The sequence below is a fragment of the Pagrus major genome, chromosome 1, assembly GCF_040436345.1.
Source record: "Pagrus major chromosome 1, Pma_NU_1.0".
In the NCBI taxonomy this organism is placed as follows: domain Eukaryota; kingdom Metazoa; phylum Chordata; class Actinopteri; order Spariformes; family Sparidae; genus Pagrus; species Pagrus major.
In genome coordinates, this window is record NC_133215.1 from 3,681,346 (window position 1) to 3,697,029 (window position 15,684).

General features: G+C 41.4%; 2 protein-coding genes across 2 annotated transcripts in view; both read left to right on the forward strand.

The window, feature by feature from the left end:
* Window positions 1–15,684, forward strand: part of nup133 (nucleoporin 133) — a 426,297-nt gene that overhangs the window by 343,412 nt on the left and 67,201 nt on the right. The window lies entirely within an intron of this gene.
* On the forward strand, window positions 9,947–12,740 carry LOC141000846 (lysozyme C, milk isozyme). Its single transcript, XM_073471730.1, has 5 exons — window positions 9,947–10,103; window positions 10,755–11,066; window positions 11,516–11,579; window positions 12,375–12,419; window positions 12,592–12,740. Exons 1-5 carry the CDS (start codon window positions 9,947–9,949, stop codon window positions 12,668–12,670), a joined length of 657 nt encoding a protein of 218 aa, XP_073327831.1. The 3' UTR covers window positions 12,671–12,740.

Below are 15,684 nucleotides of genomic sequence, written 5' to 3' on the forward strand. Positions count from 1 at the left end.
TAGGCTGCTTGATGCTTTTTCTTGTTGCGAAAGTTGTGAAATCCAAACAGGTTTTCTGAATCTTGAGACCATTTTCACCGTGAGCTTTCTGACGTCCTGGAGACATGTGATGTGTGTCCATGTACACATGAATGTGTGATAATGACTGGGCAGAAATAAGACTGGACCAACTTGTCCTCATCCTTTTTGTTATCTGAGACAGTGTGTGCAACAAACATGGGCACCGCGCCAACTGGCAAAACTACATCCTGAAACAAAATCCTAAGCAGAACAGTTACACAACTATCACGTGACAGAAGAGATTTAGCAGGTTATCAAGAGGACATTATCCCTCAACCTGGGAAATAAGAGCATGCCACTGTAAGCACAACTATGTCATTTATAATATCAATAACATGCAATACAAGTACTCGTGTCCCTCCAATAAATGTAGGAAATCTGACAAATCAACATCATTTCACCACTTCCTGATTGATCCGCTACTGCAACTTCAATTTGATAACCCATAAGCTTCTGTTAGACAGCAGCTAACATTAGCATTTAGCCACTTCTTAGCTAACATTACAGTTTGATTATTTTTACACGATACGACAGGAAAAGTGCAAAGTAATTGTGAAACATCAACGGATATCTTGGACACATTTTTGTAAGCCTGGAAAGTGAAATGCTCTAGATGTTAGCTAGGATGTGGTTGAATGCTAACGTTGGCTAATGGGCTATAAAATATGTTGTTTTACCTTAAAATAATTATTATTATCATCATCTTTTCAGTTGCTGAACAATCAGGAAGAAGTGAAATAACTATTTATAGCTTTAATCTGATTCCCTGCGTTTATACACCAGCTTTTAAGCCTCTCACGCTGAGTTTGACATTCGAGGAATATGGCCGCCGTGTGAATATGTTCGATGGCGGGGTGCCCAAACTTTGTCCCTTTGAGTGCATAACTGTAACTTAATAATGTAGCATGGGCCAAAAGAAAGCACCTATATCACTGATAAGATGACAAATGATATGGTACAGAAGCTCTGAGAGGAAAGTTAGAAATGTGTAAAATGTCTCTCTGAAGAACGACAGATTGCAGGTCATTTTCCAACATCTGTTAAGTTTTTCCAATTTTTTTAACTTGGCTCTCAGGGCTTTAGCATCCCAAATTTCCTTCATTGTCATATTGTTCAGATTATTGAAAATGCATCATTACGGGCCAGAAACATCTGGTGGACTGAGATATAAACCTTATGATGCCACAAGGCCCCACAGTGGACAGCCCTGGTCTATGGGGAGGGAGGCAATGGCCCTCAGATTATAGTGGGTTTACCTGCGATTAAAAAACCTGCATATACAGAACATGCTCATGTAAAATGGTGTCAATCTGTTCCTTCTCACTTCCTCCAGGCCCACGCATTTCATTGGACCTCTCCAGATTTGCTCAATCTACGCATCAGATGCCACTGAGACAGTAACCCGAGTCATTCACCTGCTGCTGGCGTGACTATCAGTATCAGTGTTGCTTTCAGTTTTTGGCTCCCAGCCAGCTGTACCTGCCCACATTTCCATTCAGCTGTGACATCCACTGTCAACAGTCCACACATTGTTTCCTCAGACACTGTGTGGGGGTGGCTGTAGCTCAGGAGGTAGAGCGGGTCGTCTAGTGATCGGAAGGAAACTGGTTCGAATCCCGGCCCCCCCCAGCCGCATGTCAAAGCGTCCTTGAGCAAGATACTGAACCCCAAATTGCCATCAGTGTATGAATGTGTCTGTGGGTGAATGTGTGTGTGTGGCAAGTATTGTAAAAGTGCTTTGAGCTATAGAAATGCAAGACCATTTACCATTTGTGTAAAAACAAACTCTGGTAAAAGTAGAAGTACTGATTCAGCTTCTTTACTCCAGTAAAAGTAATAGAGTACAGGCTCTGACATGTACTCAGAGTATCAGAGTAAAAAGTCTCCCTCTGAAGGACATTTGTGGTCAAAGCTGACTGAAGCTCACGTCATATTAATATAATTCAAAGACTATTAAAGTTAAAGGTAGAGTCAGTAGGATTTGTCCCAGCTGTTCCTGAACGCACCACAAAGATAGTTGATAGTTGAGTCTCATTCCCAGGACGTCAAATAGCCACATGTTGGGTTGGTAAAGCGTCCGAGCAGCAACAAAGTGAGAAAATAAGAAACTCTCTGCAGATACGAGACACTAACACGTCTTTTCTCCCCAGTCAGCCTCCCTCTCTGTCTGCTTACGTTTTTTACGCCTTTGTTTCGTCTCGCTGCATCTGAAATCAGTCTGGTGATGTTGGGAAGGCGGCGTGCGATGAGGCCAAATAAAAATAATCCATATTTCCCTCAAATGCATCAAACTAAAGTAACGAGCCTGTTTTGAAAATGTGAGGAGGAGAAAGTTCAGACATTTGTGTTCACGTGTAGAAAGGAGAAGTCAAAGAAATATAGATAAAAAAGTACAGTAACAAAGTACTTAGTTACTTCCCATTTCAGCTTCACCCGTGCCAGTAAATTGAATAATTGTTCTTTTGAAATGAAATTACTAAACTGTTCCTGTTGGCCTGGTTGTCTGCTTTGTTTGCTTTTCCTTTGTTTTCCTCGTACACGCCTGTCACTGAAACACGCCTGTAATTAAGACAATGCAACTTAATACAAAAGCTACAAACTCACGCAATCCAACCAGGCATAGAAACATGCTGCAGATTCAGACATCACAACCAAGTATAAAATGTCACATACAGTGTGTTTTCTTTATTTTCTTGTGTTTTGTCTGTTTGCATGTTTTCATTAGAGCTTTGCTGAACTGTTAAAGGGATGATGAGAACACTGAAATGAATTGAATCTTAAATTCAGAAGCATTGATTTGTGCACAACTTTGCGGTCAGTTCAGGCCTCTGAGTTGTGTTTGTGTTGCTTTATCCTCGCTGTCACTCAACGTAGAAGCCTATGAAAAGCTCTGAACGCTCGCTCAGGCATTTGTTGACCATGACATTAAAAAAGTTAATCCATGCATTCACATCGATCACAGCGACCTTTGTTTCTTTCTGGGTCGTGACTTTTACATTTTCCATCCTTCCTTCAAGGAAAGGATGTCAAAAACTATGACAGCTGGTCAAACAGGTCGGTCCGCATGAAGGAAGTCAAGATATAAAAACTCGCAGGCTATTTGGTCTGAAGTCACAGAGCTGCAAACATCCATCAGAAAGAAAGTCTGAACTGTCGGAGGAGGAACGTGGTGAGAAACATGTTTTATTCATCTTCTGGGTTTATCTTATTATTCATATTGCCATGTTGTCAGTGCTGTTATTGTATTTAATTACCTCATTGATTGATATTAACTTCCTCTCTAGCTCTGTTGTCATTTTGTTTTTACTCACTGAACTCTTCCTGTTGGCCTGGTTGTCTGCTTTTGTTTGCGTTCCTTGGTTTTGCTCGTTCACACACACCCGCCTGTCACACGCCGCAAATTCAATATTTATCATATTGGTTTTCTTATTCTTTGTATTGCCATGTTGTCAGTGCTGTTTTTGTTGTATTTAATGATCTCATTAATTGATATTAACTTCCTCACTTGCTTTATTGCCATTTTGTTTTACTCACCACTTTATTTGGGGCTGGAAAAAATAGAGAGATATTAAAATAAGATAAAATTAGTTCATAAAAACAAATAAAAACAGTGAAGAAAAAGTTCAGACATGAATATATTCACGCTGGGCCAGTTATTTGTGTCTGTCATGACTGCGTATCATAATCAGTGTGGTAAAAACCAACAGTCGTACTTGAGTAGAAGTAAAAATATCGTGTTAAAGTATTACTTTGGTAAAAGTTAAAAGTCACCCATACAAATATTACTTGAGTAAAAGTATTAAAGTATCTGACAGTAGCTGTAATTGAGTATCAAAAGTACAAGTAAAAGTAAATTACACATAGAAATACCTGTACATGTATCTATATACTTTAAACTCGGGGTCGACTGATTGTCGACATGGCCGATTATAAGATACGATATTTAGCATTTTTCTGATTATTGGAATCAGTGTTTTTTTGTTGTGTTTTTTTCTCCTCAAGTTACTTGTAACTAAAGCTATCAAATAAATGTAATGGAGTAATCATCAGTGATGAAAATCCATCTGACATTAGTGCACTTTAATGGACAACAAGGAACATTTAGCTGGTTATGAAACAGTCTCGGTTTGTACTCATCGCTCTTTATGACCCATCAGATATAACAATATATAGTTATAATAGTTATTCTTTATGTCTTTAATTAAAGCTCAAGCCTGAGGAGAGAAGCTGATGTGTAGTCCGGTGGTGCGACACTAAAACACCATCGTCAGCAAAGAAATGAGCGTTCCTTGTTGCAGCTTTAAAGGTCATTTTAGTAAGAAAATTAGATTTTTGAGTCAAATACTGACGCTTTGGGATGGTCGAAAATCAACTTCTCTCACAAAGTACCAAAAGTACTTTTCTGATAATAACTTTACTTGATCAAAGTAAATCATACATATATTTACATGTATCTATGGGTCGACAGATTATCAGATCTGATATTCAGTGTTGTTCTTATTATTAATCTGTGTTTTTTATTTTTATTTTTTATTTGATTGTAGAGAACCTTGATTAATTTAAAAATGTGCTACTCTTTCTTTTGATGCAGCATGTAGTCCTCAAAGTAACTAGCAGGGTGGGAGGATTACTTTAAAAATGTTGTCAGTAACCTAATCAGAGTATCACAATATTGAAGTCATGTAACTTGATTACTTTGTGTGTGTGTGTGTGTGTGTGTGTGTGTGTGTGTGTGTGTGTGTGTGTGTGCGTGCGTGGTGTGTGTGGTTACAGAATAGTATATCATTCTTTATTTTAAAATTGTAGTCCTGTTACTAATCCCCCCTTTTAAGTAAATGTATCTGTAATCTAATTACCTGTTATTCACTGTGACCTCTAATGCAAAACAGTTACCCTTTTTTTTTGGTATCCTAATTACATAATCCCATTAGGAGTATTCATTTACTCCCCAGGTCTGGTAACTAGTGACTAAAGTTATCAGTGAAATGGAGGTTTAAAGTAGCTGAAAGCACTGAGTACATTTACTAAGTTATACTCCATCACTGATTAAAATTAAATGTATAGAAAGAGCTTGTTATCATTACTCTGTTTGACCTACTAAATTATATTTCTTTATTCCAAATTGTTCTGTCCTCCATACAAAACAAATATTTAGCTGATGCGGTTCGTTAAGTCTCTCGCTCTCTGTGCATTTCCCTGTTTGTAGATACTTATCTCAACAAACACCTGAAAGAAACACTTCATTGTGCTGAGATCAGATAACATAAACCCATCCCACCCACCGACAGATACGTCTCTTGTTGCAAATGATTTCTTGCCTTTTTGATGGAGATTTTTTTTTATTTAAATCCTGGAAATAAATGTGTTTTGCAGTTTCATAATGTGAAGACTCTCAGTGTGTTCTGGCATTTCATTAACAGAAGCATGATTTAAAAACCCTTAAAGTTATTTTTCAGTTGCTTCAAAATATCCAAAATAATTTTGAATAATTTTCCCCCACAGACGTTGTTGACATGAAGCTGGGGCTGTTCGTGGTGTTGGCTGTGGTGGTTCTGGTGCCCAGCCTGTCCGAGGGCCGGACCGTCTCCAAATGCGAGCTGAAACAAAAGCTCGAGCAGGCGATCCGCCTGCCCTGGAGGTATCAGAGATACAAGGAGAAAATTCTGGCCATAGGTGAGATTAATAAATGGTGGGTGTCTTGAGTCAGCTCGTGACCTCCAGAGTCACAAAGTGTCAGAGAAACAAACTCCTCAAAAGAAACAAACTCCTCAAAATGAGATGACCAAATGTAAAAACTGATTAGCTGATTGGTGAAGGGACGTGCAACAAGTGTTTAAAAGTTGTGAGTTCCCACAGCATCAGTGGGCAAAACTTCTTTTAACAGTTGGTTTTGATAAACTTTAAGAAATGTTATGATTTCATCACGCCATCTTTCTTTTCTTCTCTTTTTCATGACTTGTTTTCTGCAGTTATCTGTAGTCTGAACAGGAGGTCCAATCTGAACACCGGCCTGGTCAAAGTGTTTGGCAAACGTGTAACTACAACTACCAAACCACTGACTTCCAGACCAGCCACAATGACTACCGGACCGACCACCAATGGATCAATGGCTACCGGACCGACCACCAATGGACCAATGACTACCGGACCGACCACCAATGGATCAATGGCTACCGGACCGACCACCAATGGACCAATGGCTACCGGACCGACCACCAATGGATCAATGGCTACCGGACCAACCACCAATGGATCAATGGCTACCAGACCAACCACAGATGGATCAATGGCTACCGAACCGACCACCAATGGATCAATGGCTACCGGACCGACCACCAGTGGATCAATGGCTACCGGACCAACCACCAATGGATCAATGGCTACCGCACCGACCACCAATGGATCAATGGCTACCAGACCGATGACCCAAGGACAAACAACCCCTACATCAACCCAAATGTCATCTTCATCAACTTCCTCAGGATCACCAGTCCCAAGTTCAACCTTTAGACCAAACAGACGGAAGAGGGAGGCTGGCACAAGCAGCGAGGAGTCCGATTCAAATGAGATGGAGGAAGAGATGGACGAGGTTGATGAGGACGAAGAGACGACAACTGAGGTGGATGATGCTGATCAGATGGGCGATAATGATGAGAACGAGGCCGATCAGACGGAGGACAGTGATGAGGGGGTCGAGGCCGATCTGACGGAGGACAGTGATGAGTGGGTCGAGGCCGATCAGACGGAGGACAGTGATGAGGGGGTCGAGGCCGATCTGACGGAGGACAGTGACGAGGGGTTCGAGACTGATCCGGCAGATGAGGATGGTGAGACGGAAGAGGATGAGCAGGAGCTGGAGGAAGATGGGAAACGTCAAAAACGATCTGTAGGTCGCGGGAGGCCCAGGAGGCCCCACAGGAAGACGCACTACAGGAGGCCCCACAGGAAGACGCACTACAGGAGGCCCAACAGGAAGTACCACAGGAGGCCCAACAGGAATCACTACAGGAAGCAGAAGCCTTCGTCCGTGGGTCTTTACGGGCTCTTCCAGCTGTCCGACAGGCTTTTCTGTAATTCTAGTTATGTCTGGTCCAAAAACAAGTGTGACACAGCCTGCAGTGGTAAGTCATTAAAACATACACAGAAATGAGCAATCACAGGTAATACTTTAATCTGATATTTTGTAAATAACTGTTCCTTTTTCTTCCCCCTGAAGCCTTCACCGATGAGGACATAACAGATGACATCGAATGCTTTGTGAAGACTCATCCCTGGCGGTAAGTTTCCGCACAGCAAAACGAATGTGAATGTGAAACTTCATCTGGAGTTGATTTATTTACAGATACAGTACATATAAAACACTTACATGTATGATACAGCCTGCCAAACTATGGCATGCAAGGCTTTTTCACAAAAAAAGCACATTTGACATCTCTGGTAGCATTTAGCAGCCATGACTAGCATGATCAGCATCACAGTTAGCTTGGCTGCTACCGTTCAGTATACTGGGCTATATCCTCACTTTAAGTTGGCAAAAATGGTCAGAAATGTAATATTTACATAATTATTTCACCTCTCATCTAAGAGGCTTCTTCAGTTCTAACTATCACGAGGGGAGGCGCAGGCGTTTACCCTGCGTGGGTTTAAACGCCTGCAATCTTATCCAAGTCGTAGTAGTCAGTACTGTTCCCGCTCTAAATACTGTGTTCATAAACATAAGAAGTGACGTCACAGTGAAGACTACACTGGATATATGAGAGCTGTATCCATCTAGCGAAGATGCTTACAACAAAATATTAAGTGCAGACACTGAATGTAACAAACATTTAAAACAATGAAGAGGAAAGGTATAACAGTATAGTTGTGAGTTCAATGCATATGCTGCCCACTGACAAACGAATAACTGACTGTTTTTCCCTTTTTTCATCACAACAGGTTGATGCTTCATAAGGCCCCTCGCTCGTGTTATCGTTACGCCCGCTCCTTCTATGCCGCCAGCACCTTCTTTGACGAATGTAACTGAGCAGCCGTCAGGACAGTTTTTACCTGCGGGACATCACATCGACAACGATTTCTTCATCTCTATCAGCACTGTCTCCAGTGTGACCTGTGTGCTTTGAACTTTGAACTGCATGATTATCTCTCAAACTTTATGAAAGCTGCGTCGCCGCCAAGTTGTTTTAGCTGTTTCAGCTGTCCGTTCTGCAGGGAGCAACCCCCTCCCTCCTCTCTACGTCACCACATGAATGCGAGACGGTAATTGGATAAAGTGGGGAACGGCTTTAAGCATTTAATTTTTTATTCCGTTTTTAATTAATCATTGAAATGACTTTACTTGAAGTTAAACTGGCATTGTTTCTCAATACGTTTGGTGACACTGATCAATATGTTGGTGATTATTTCCTGATGGAAAAACAAAAAGAAAGTCGTCTTGTATCTTCTGCTGTCTGTCATTTCTCAATAAACACTTCATGTCATATGTTTGAGAGCATGTTTTTTTCAGATAAGCTAACTATGCTAACTGTTAAAGTAGTAGTCTGCAGTCAGACTAGCAGGTCAGTGGGGCTGCACTCTGGCACAGTGGTGATTTATGAGCTAAATACTTAGAAAGCTAACGTGCAAGCAGTGACAATGTTAGCATGCTGGTCATATATTGATGCTGGTGTTAAGCAGGTTAATGTTTAGCATGATAATTAGCACTACAGAGAGGATTCGAACCCCCTGATTTCAGCCTCAGAAGACTGAATGAGGCGTGTACTTTACCAGGAGAGCTATTTGTCTGCATTGAGTAATGTAAATAACATATATAGAACAATTAAATAGCTGAGATCTTTTTAAATAAAGGAATATTGGTTATTGGACACAGGGATGAGCAGGCAGACACAGGATCACAGTCTGATTTATTATGAGACAGGAATAAATATTTGTAATTGTAGGCTCAGTCATATGAAACACAACAGACCTGTCCCTTCTATAATGGAGCCTATAATGACACGACAAGACAAACATCTCTTCTTCTGTGCCTTTTTATTTTAGTCCACAGAACAAGGAACGCATGGTGTGATTCAACAATGTAAATTAAAGTGCGCTCGGAGGATCGGGCTTCATCATCAGGCTCATTTCAGTCTCACACCAAACAGAGCTACACAAACAGGTAAGTGCCTCGAACCTGTGCTGTGCTTGACAGTGTCCCTTCATGTTTCTGTGCTGACATACAATATAATAACGTCCAGCTGTATTGAGTTACAGCAGAAGGCACATGACTTCTCACATCAGCACATTTTTCTTCCTTTCATTTCATTAAAGTCTCATGTTTGATTGTTCGGCCTGGAGCACAAGATATTTGGCGATTTTATTACAGTTTTATTATTTAAAGTCGAACAAAACCCTTCATTGAAAACAAACTAGGCTACGTGTTCTTCTGCTCATCTTCCATGTCGCTGTTTTGCTGCTCTTGACATTGTTCCTTCCTTTGTTGGACGAAACATCATATGCTCAGTATACACCGCTGTCACACCGCCGAGCCGATCCTCTGAAATTATAAACATCTTTTTGTGTCGTGACAAGAGAAAGTGTCTCACCTTCTCTGGTTTTTGGTTCCACGACCAGGTCTTTTGACCGGGACGAAGGTGCAACCTGAAGACAAGAAAAGATGTTATCAGACACATAGATCATTTTTCCTCACCGACGTCAATAGAGCTCAGAAACCCAATGCTGTAAGCGTGAGATTTAGCACAATATTGTAAACTTCCAGCTGCTTTCCAGGCGCCGAGGGAGCGGCCTTTATCTGAGGAGAACAAAAGATGTCCTCTCTGATTTGCCACCGGTGGCTCTGCAGATAGTATATATAATGTTTCATGTTAGTTTTCAGAGAGTTTGAGTCAAGATGACGGTTCTCGTGGTGTTCCTCTTGGCAGCGCTGGGCTGCAGTCTGGCTGAAGACAGTAATGTGTCCAGATGTGAGCTGAGGGACAAACTGAAAGCAGCGATTGCTAAGGAAGTACAGTATGACGGACTGTCTGGGGATCTCTTGGTGGCACACAGTGAGTACGAGTGGTAACTTTCTCTCCTCGCACCACAAATGATCCACATTTGTGGTTTTGGGTGTATTTTTCGCATATGCCGTATTGGACTGCGCTTAAGTATTGTTACAATTCAGGTTGCAACTAAAAGGGAGACCACACAAAGGCAAACATTTAAAAAACAATATTTCATTAAAGCAAATCTAAATGAACACAAACAAACTACAGAGCAAGAAGGAAGATCTCAGCCCTCTTACAGCCGGTGCACCAATCAGAGGAAGTTACTTCAGGTGTGGCTCAGTCACCTGACACTCCTGCCGCTCTGCCTTCATGCAGGGACAGGTGACAACACAAGGAATCACAAACAGTGGGAGATCCATGTTCCCTCCAGGATAAATTGTTACAACTGTAGATGTCTTTCTATTTAACGCCACCAGCAAGTCAAACAGATTGCAGTCAATAACAGTTTGCGGCACTCTGCCTGTTAGTTTCTGATATTTCCTCTATGCAAGAAGAAGTTTTAGAAAGTTTGGGCCGATGGTGGAGCTACAGGAAATATGAGGAGGTCGTACAGTCATTAAGAATCTTCCTCTGGGGACCATGAATATTCACGGTTTGGATGAAAAAGAGACCAACTTGTCACGTTGTTTCTCTTCTCTCCCCTTCCTTCAGTTGTCTGTCATGTGCAGTTTGCATCAGGTTTCAACACCAGTGTTGTGAATCAGCTGGAACCCGGGAGAGGGGAAGGTCAAGACAGGAGGAAGAGGCATACGGACTACGGGGGCGTGTTCAGCGTGGCCAAGTTAGATCGGGTCCGACGCCATGCCGGGAAGGCTCTTCGTAAGACCACGCCTACAACATCCAAGCCTCCACATGTGGGTGACAACATCTGGACACTCTATGGCCTTTTCCAGCTCAGCAATCACCTGGTCTGCAGCGACGGCCAGTCTCCATCACCCAACATCTGTGGGATGAGCTGCAGCAGTGAGTTACAGTTTGTGTTTGTTCACATCGTCGTGTCAAACGGTGTGTGCAGACTGAACGTGTAGGAAACTGTGTGTCCTGTGTGTGTGTGTGTGTGTGTGTGTGTGTGTGTGTGTGTGTGTGTGTAATCAAAGGTCCAGTGTGTAGGGTTTAGGGAAGACACTAGATATAATAAACCTGAATATGTTGATTAATTATCATATTTATGTTGTTGTTAGTGCATCATCACCTGAAACCGAGAGTCGTTGTGTTTTGCGTTACCTTTTAATATCTTCAGAGGCTCCTCTGTTTTCTACAGTAGCCCAGAACAGACAAACCAAACACTGACTCTTTACAGGGAGGGCGAGGCGAGGGGTGTTTAGATGCCACTAAATCCTGCACACTGGACCTTTAAAAACATTCCCATTCTGCATCTTCGCCTCAAACCAGCACACTTGTTCTCTTTACAGAGTTGGTTGATGACGACATTGATGATGACATCAACTGCGTGGCCACGCTCTTCCAATATGTCATGTGAGTTCACTTTTTTCTCAGTTTACGCGTTTTAAATCGCCCTGACTTTAGTTAAATGTCAGTTAAACATTACGTTTTGACACCTGGATTTACTTAAAAAAGCCAGAAACGATATCAAGTTTCATAGTCCACAAAACATTTCTGGAGCTTCTGAACTGATTTGAAAAGATGTTATTTAAACCTTCAACGTCTTGTCAGGCGTGGAGAGCGCTAATGCTTTTTAGCTAAGCGGCTACAGTGAAGGCTTCAGCTTTTGAAAGGGAGTAAATACAGTGTTGGGATCTCAGGGTTTCCAGGGAGAAGGATTACACAGGACAAGCTGTATGGAGACATTTCACGTTGGGTTTTATTGGTTATTTTCTAAGCTTTAAAACAGCTACGTCAGCTGTTTTAGCAGAACGCTGCAACTCTGTTTTACTGTGAAGCTCCAGAAATGTTTTGTGGACTACGAGACTTCACCTGCCTTTATATCAACGTAGAGGGAGGAGATGAGGACTGGATTTGACTTTTGTGGGTGAGCTTGGGTGATATTGCTGGTTGGGTTGTGGCCTTCACGTGCATGAGGCTTGAAGGTTTAAGTCCACAGAGTTCGTTCGCCAGAATAAATGTTAGCTCGGTAAGTTTCTGCACAACCACAGATAAATTAAAACTGAGTTTCTTTATGTTTGCATGCATTGTTTTTGTTAGACTTTCTATGTCTCACTCAACAACGCTGTGCTCATGCTCTGGTTAGAGTTAGAAAGCAGAAAACTTGCTGTGGACGTAACGTATTCCCATTCTGGATTGCTTTCACAGTGCCGAGGGTTTTGGATACGAGTACCAGAAAGACTTGATGATTATGTAAGTTATTATCTTTTTGGAAAACATCGTCTTTAAGTTGTTTTTTGTTTTTTTTGGTAATCTGCCTTTTACGTAAATGCAGTAGATGATGAACTGTTTACCATTCAACCATAGAAACACTGCAGTCAGTTTACTTAAACAACATTTGAATACTTCATCTGTTTATTTGCAGGGTCAAACTCATCTACCAGCAAGAGTGCAGATACATAACAGCCTCTGAGTACTTCGCTGGATGCTCATCAGCTGAATGAGTGGATTAACCTTTTTCTCTTGAAAGAGTGTCCAATGATTTGTCACCATAATAAAGTAGAGCATGCTGCACTTGTTGTTGGGTTTTTCGTGTCTGTAAACCAAAACTTAAACGTGCCCTGCAGCATGACGCCAAAAAGTTACACAATATGAGCTGACGAAGGAATTTTCCCACGAACAAGCTCGTCTCCTCTAACCTGCTGGACCTGAACTGAACTCTCTTCAGCAACACGATGGATGTTAATCCAACCTAAATCTAAATTTCTTTGCTGGATAAGTGGCCGTGTGTAATACAACCCCACACATTTACCTTTGTGATGTATTTTTATCACCAAAACTAGCAAACATGGGGTCATTAACTTGGATTATTTAACAAAAGGAAATGATTTATTAGCAAGAATTCCACTAATATCACCACTTTGTTTTTATTTTAGCTGAATGTCAAAACCCCTCTGGACCGATTGCAGTGGATTCAGGTCACCTGTTGCAGGTGTGGTGACTGACTCCTAATTAACGAGCGAGAGCAGCTTGGGGCTTTGCCCTCATAGCCAATCAGGGTGTGACGACGCTAATTTAGTGAATGCCTAAGAGAGGTGAGGAATGCACCGAGGTCATTTCTGATTCCTGCAGGCCTCATCCTCACAGATCATCTGCTCTGTTCAGGCTCTGTTGACCTTCTGACAGACCTCGTCTTGTCAAAGCAGGGACGATGAACGTTAACGATGCCTCCAAACCATTAAATATCCAAGGAGGCAAGCTCAACTAAATGGAATGAAGCCATCGTTAACGTCAGAAAATGACACCTGTGCTTTTCTGGCCTTGACAAGTCAAAATGTCTGCCGTGAAAAGGGTCTATAGAGACCATCCTGCATCAAGGCCGAGCTGGTGTGTAAGAGTGATGCTGCCTGACGCCTGCAGGTTTCTTCTGTTGTTTATCTTAACTGAGCCCTTTGACACCAGACCTTCAGTGTGTTTAATCTCGTTTCATCAGGGACTCCAGAGGTGGTAAAAGAAGAAACATATTCAGTTTCATTATCCCCTGAAGAGAAATCGCTGTCAATATATATATTGTTCAGATTGTTGTGTTTTTTTGACAGCCACAACACACAGTGCTGTTTTAAATAACACTGCAGATGTTGTTGTTGTTGTTCTCACTTGTCACCACCAGAGGGCACACTTCTCTTCACTGACTCATCCTCTCTGTCCCACAGTATTTGTGTTGGTCCCTGTCCTGTTGAGACATGAACATACATACAAACATTCAGTTTGTTTCTTAACTTCATTCTGCTTTCACTGTCTTCACTGATGGAGTGGCAGATTTGGTGAAGACACATTAAGGTTTCCAGGTGATGAATCCAACAGACTTTAGTGATCCCTTTAGTCAAACGTTGGATGGATTGCATGAAATTGGGTTCATGCTCAATTACTCTTCATCTAGCACCACCGTCAGCCTCAGCTGAACCGTCTCACACCAAACGAGGCTGATAAACAGACACTGATGAAGAAGACAGAGGCCCGATGCTCGTATCTGTTGGAAACACCTGCAACCTGGTGGACAGGATTCATACTGACAGGCTGCACCGATGTCTCAAGATTCATTTGTTATTTATTAAATGATGGTAAAATGCTCCACACAGCTCCTCTAAAACTGTATTTATTGATGTTTGGACAGTAAAGGACAGAAGAAGAACTCAAAAACAAGCTTCAACACAAACAGTTTAAACATCCAGCCGACTCAGAGCGACACGATCGTCCCACCGGGAGTCGTGTTCGCGTACGGAGGCCTGAAACTGTCACAATTAAGAATAAATAAAAGTATGAATATGCCATTAAATGCACCTGAAGTGATATGAAAAATACATGTAAGCATTAATTTATGTATAAAGTGTGACATAAATCAATATTTCTGTTTTTATTTTGCTTCTGTATTTATTTATCTTTGTGTTCACTGGGCCAATAGAGAAAGAAAATACAAAAATAATTAAACACTTTATTAAACCTATCATTAATAAATGTTAAATATAATGTTAATCAAACTTTAATTAACAGTTATTTCACTGTCAACAAACAATGAAATGCGTCATGAATAATTTATTTAGCGAGTGTTTATTATAAAGTTGTTTATAACAGTTTGTAAATAGTTAATAAATTCTGTGTAATTCATCTTTAACTGCTTAATAAAATGTTTATTAAGCGTTTCATTACTGACAGTGAAATAACCATTAACTCAAGTTTAATTAACTTTAAATTTGCCATTTATTAATTAATGATGTTGATTTTAAAGTGCTAATAAATATGGGGAATTAATAGAAAAATAAAAATAACTAAAGGCAGAAGAATATTAGAACAGAAATACATCAATTAATTACTGCCTACATTTATGTTTAATATGACTCTCGGTGCTTTTAATGGCACATTGATTTGAACGTTTCTTCTCTGCAGCTTCAGACCTCCATATTTCTTTGCACCTGATGAGTCCAACATTTGTTCTCCTTGGGCGGGTTTGTTCGAGGTGTTTGATTAAAACAGATGCTGCTGATGGGAAAGAGGTCGCTGACTGAGTGATGAGACAGTGAGACGGACAGTAAGTGTAGAGGAGACTGGACACAACTGTAACAAGGGGAAACTGTAACTCACTGACTTTCAGGCCGGAGGTACATCTGCTTTTTAACCACACGTTTTCATAAACAACCGGCAGTGCTTCTCATCCACTACTCGTGTTTCTGGAGGATACCACGAGACGACACACCAGAGACCTCGGCTCAGAAATGAGATTATCATCTAAACTTTCCATCATTATCGTCCCTGCTGCTGCTGCTGCTGCTGCTGCTGATGTGTTCGCTGACCTCTGACCCCGTCACATCCACACAGCGGCCCTACGCTGCCCCGGCTGTTCATGTTCATATCACATCTTGTGACACTCAGCGTTACTTTCTGAGGACGTTTCAAAGTGAGGCAGCTGTTCGTTTATCTGTGGCCTTACTGTTTCAATCAAGGTTGTGACTCTAACACTGAC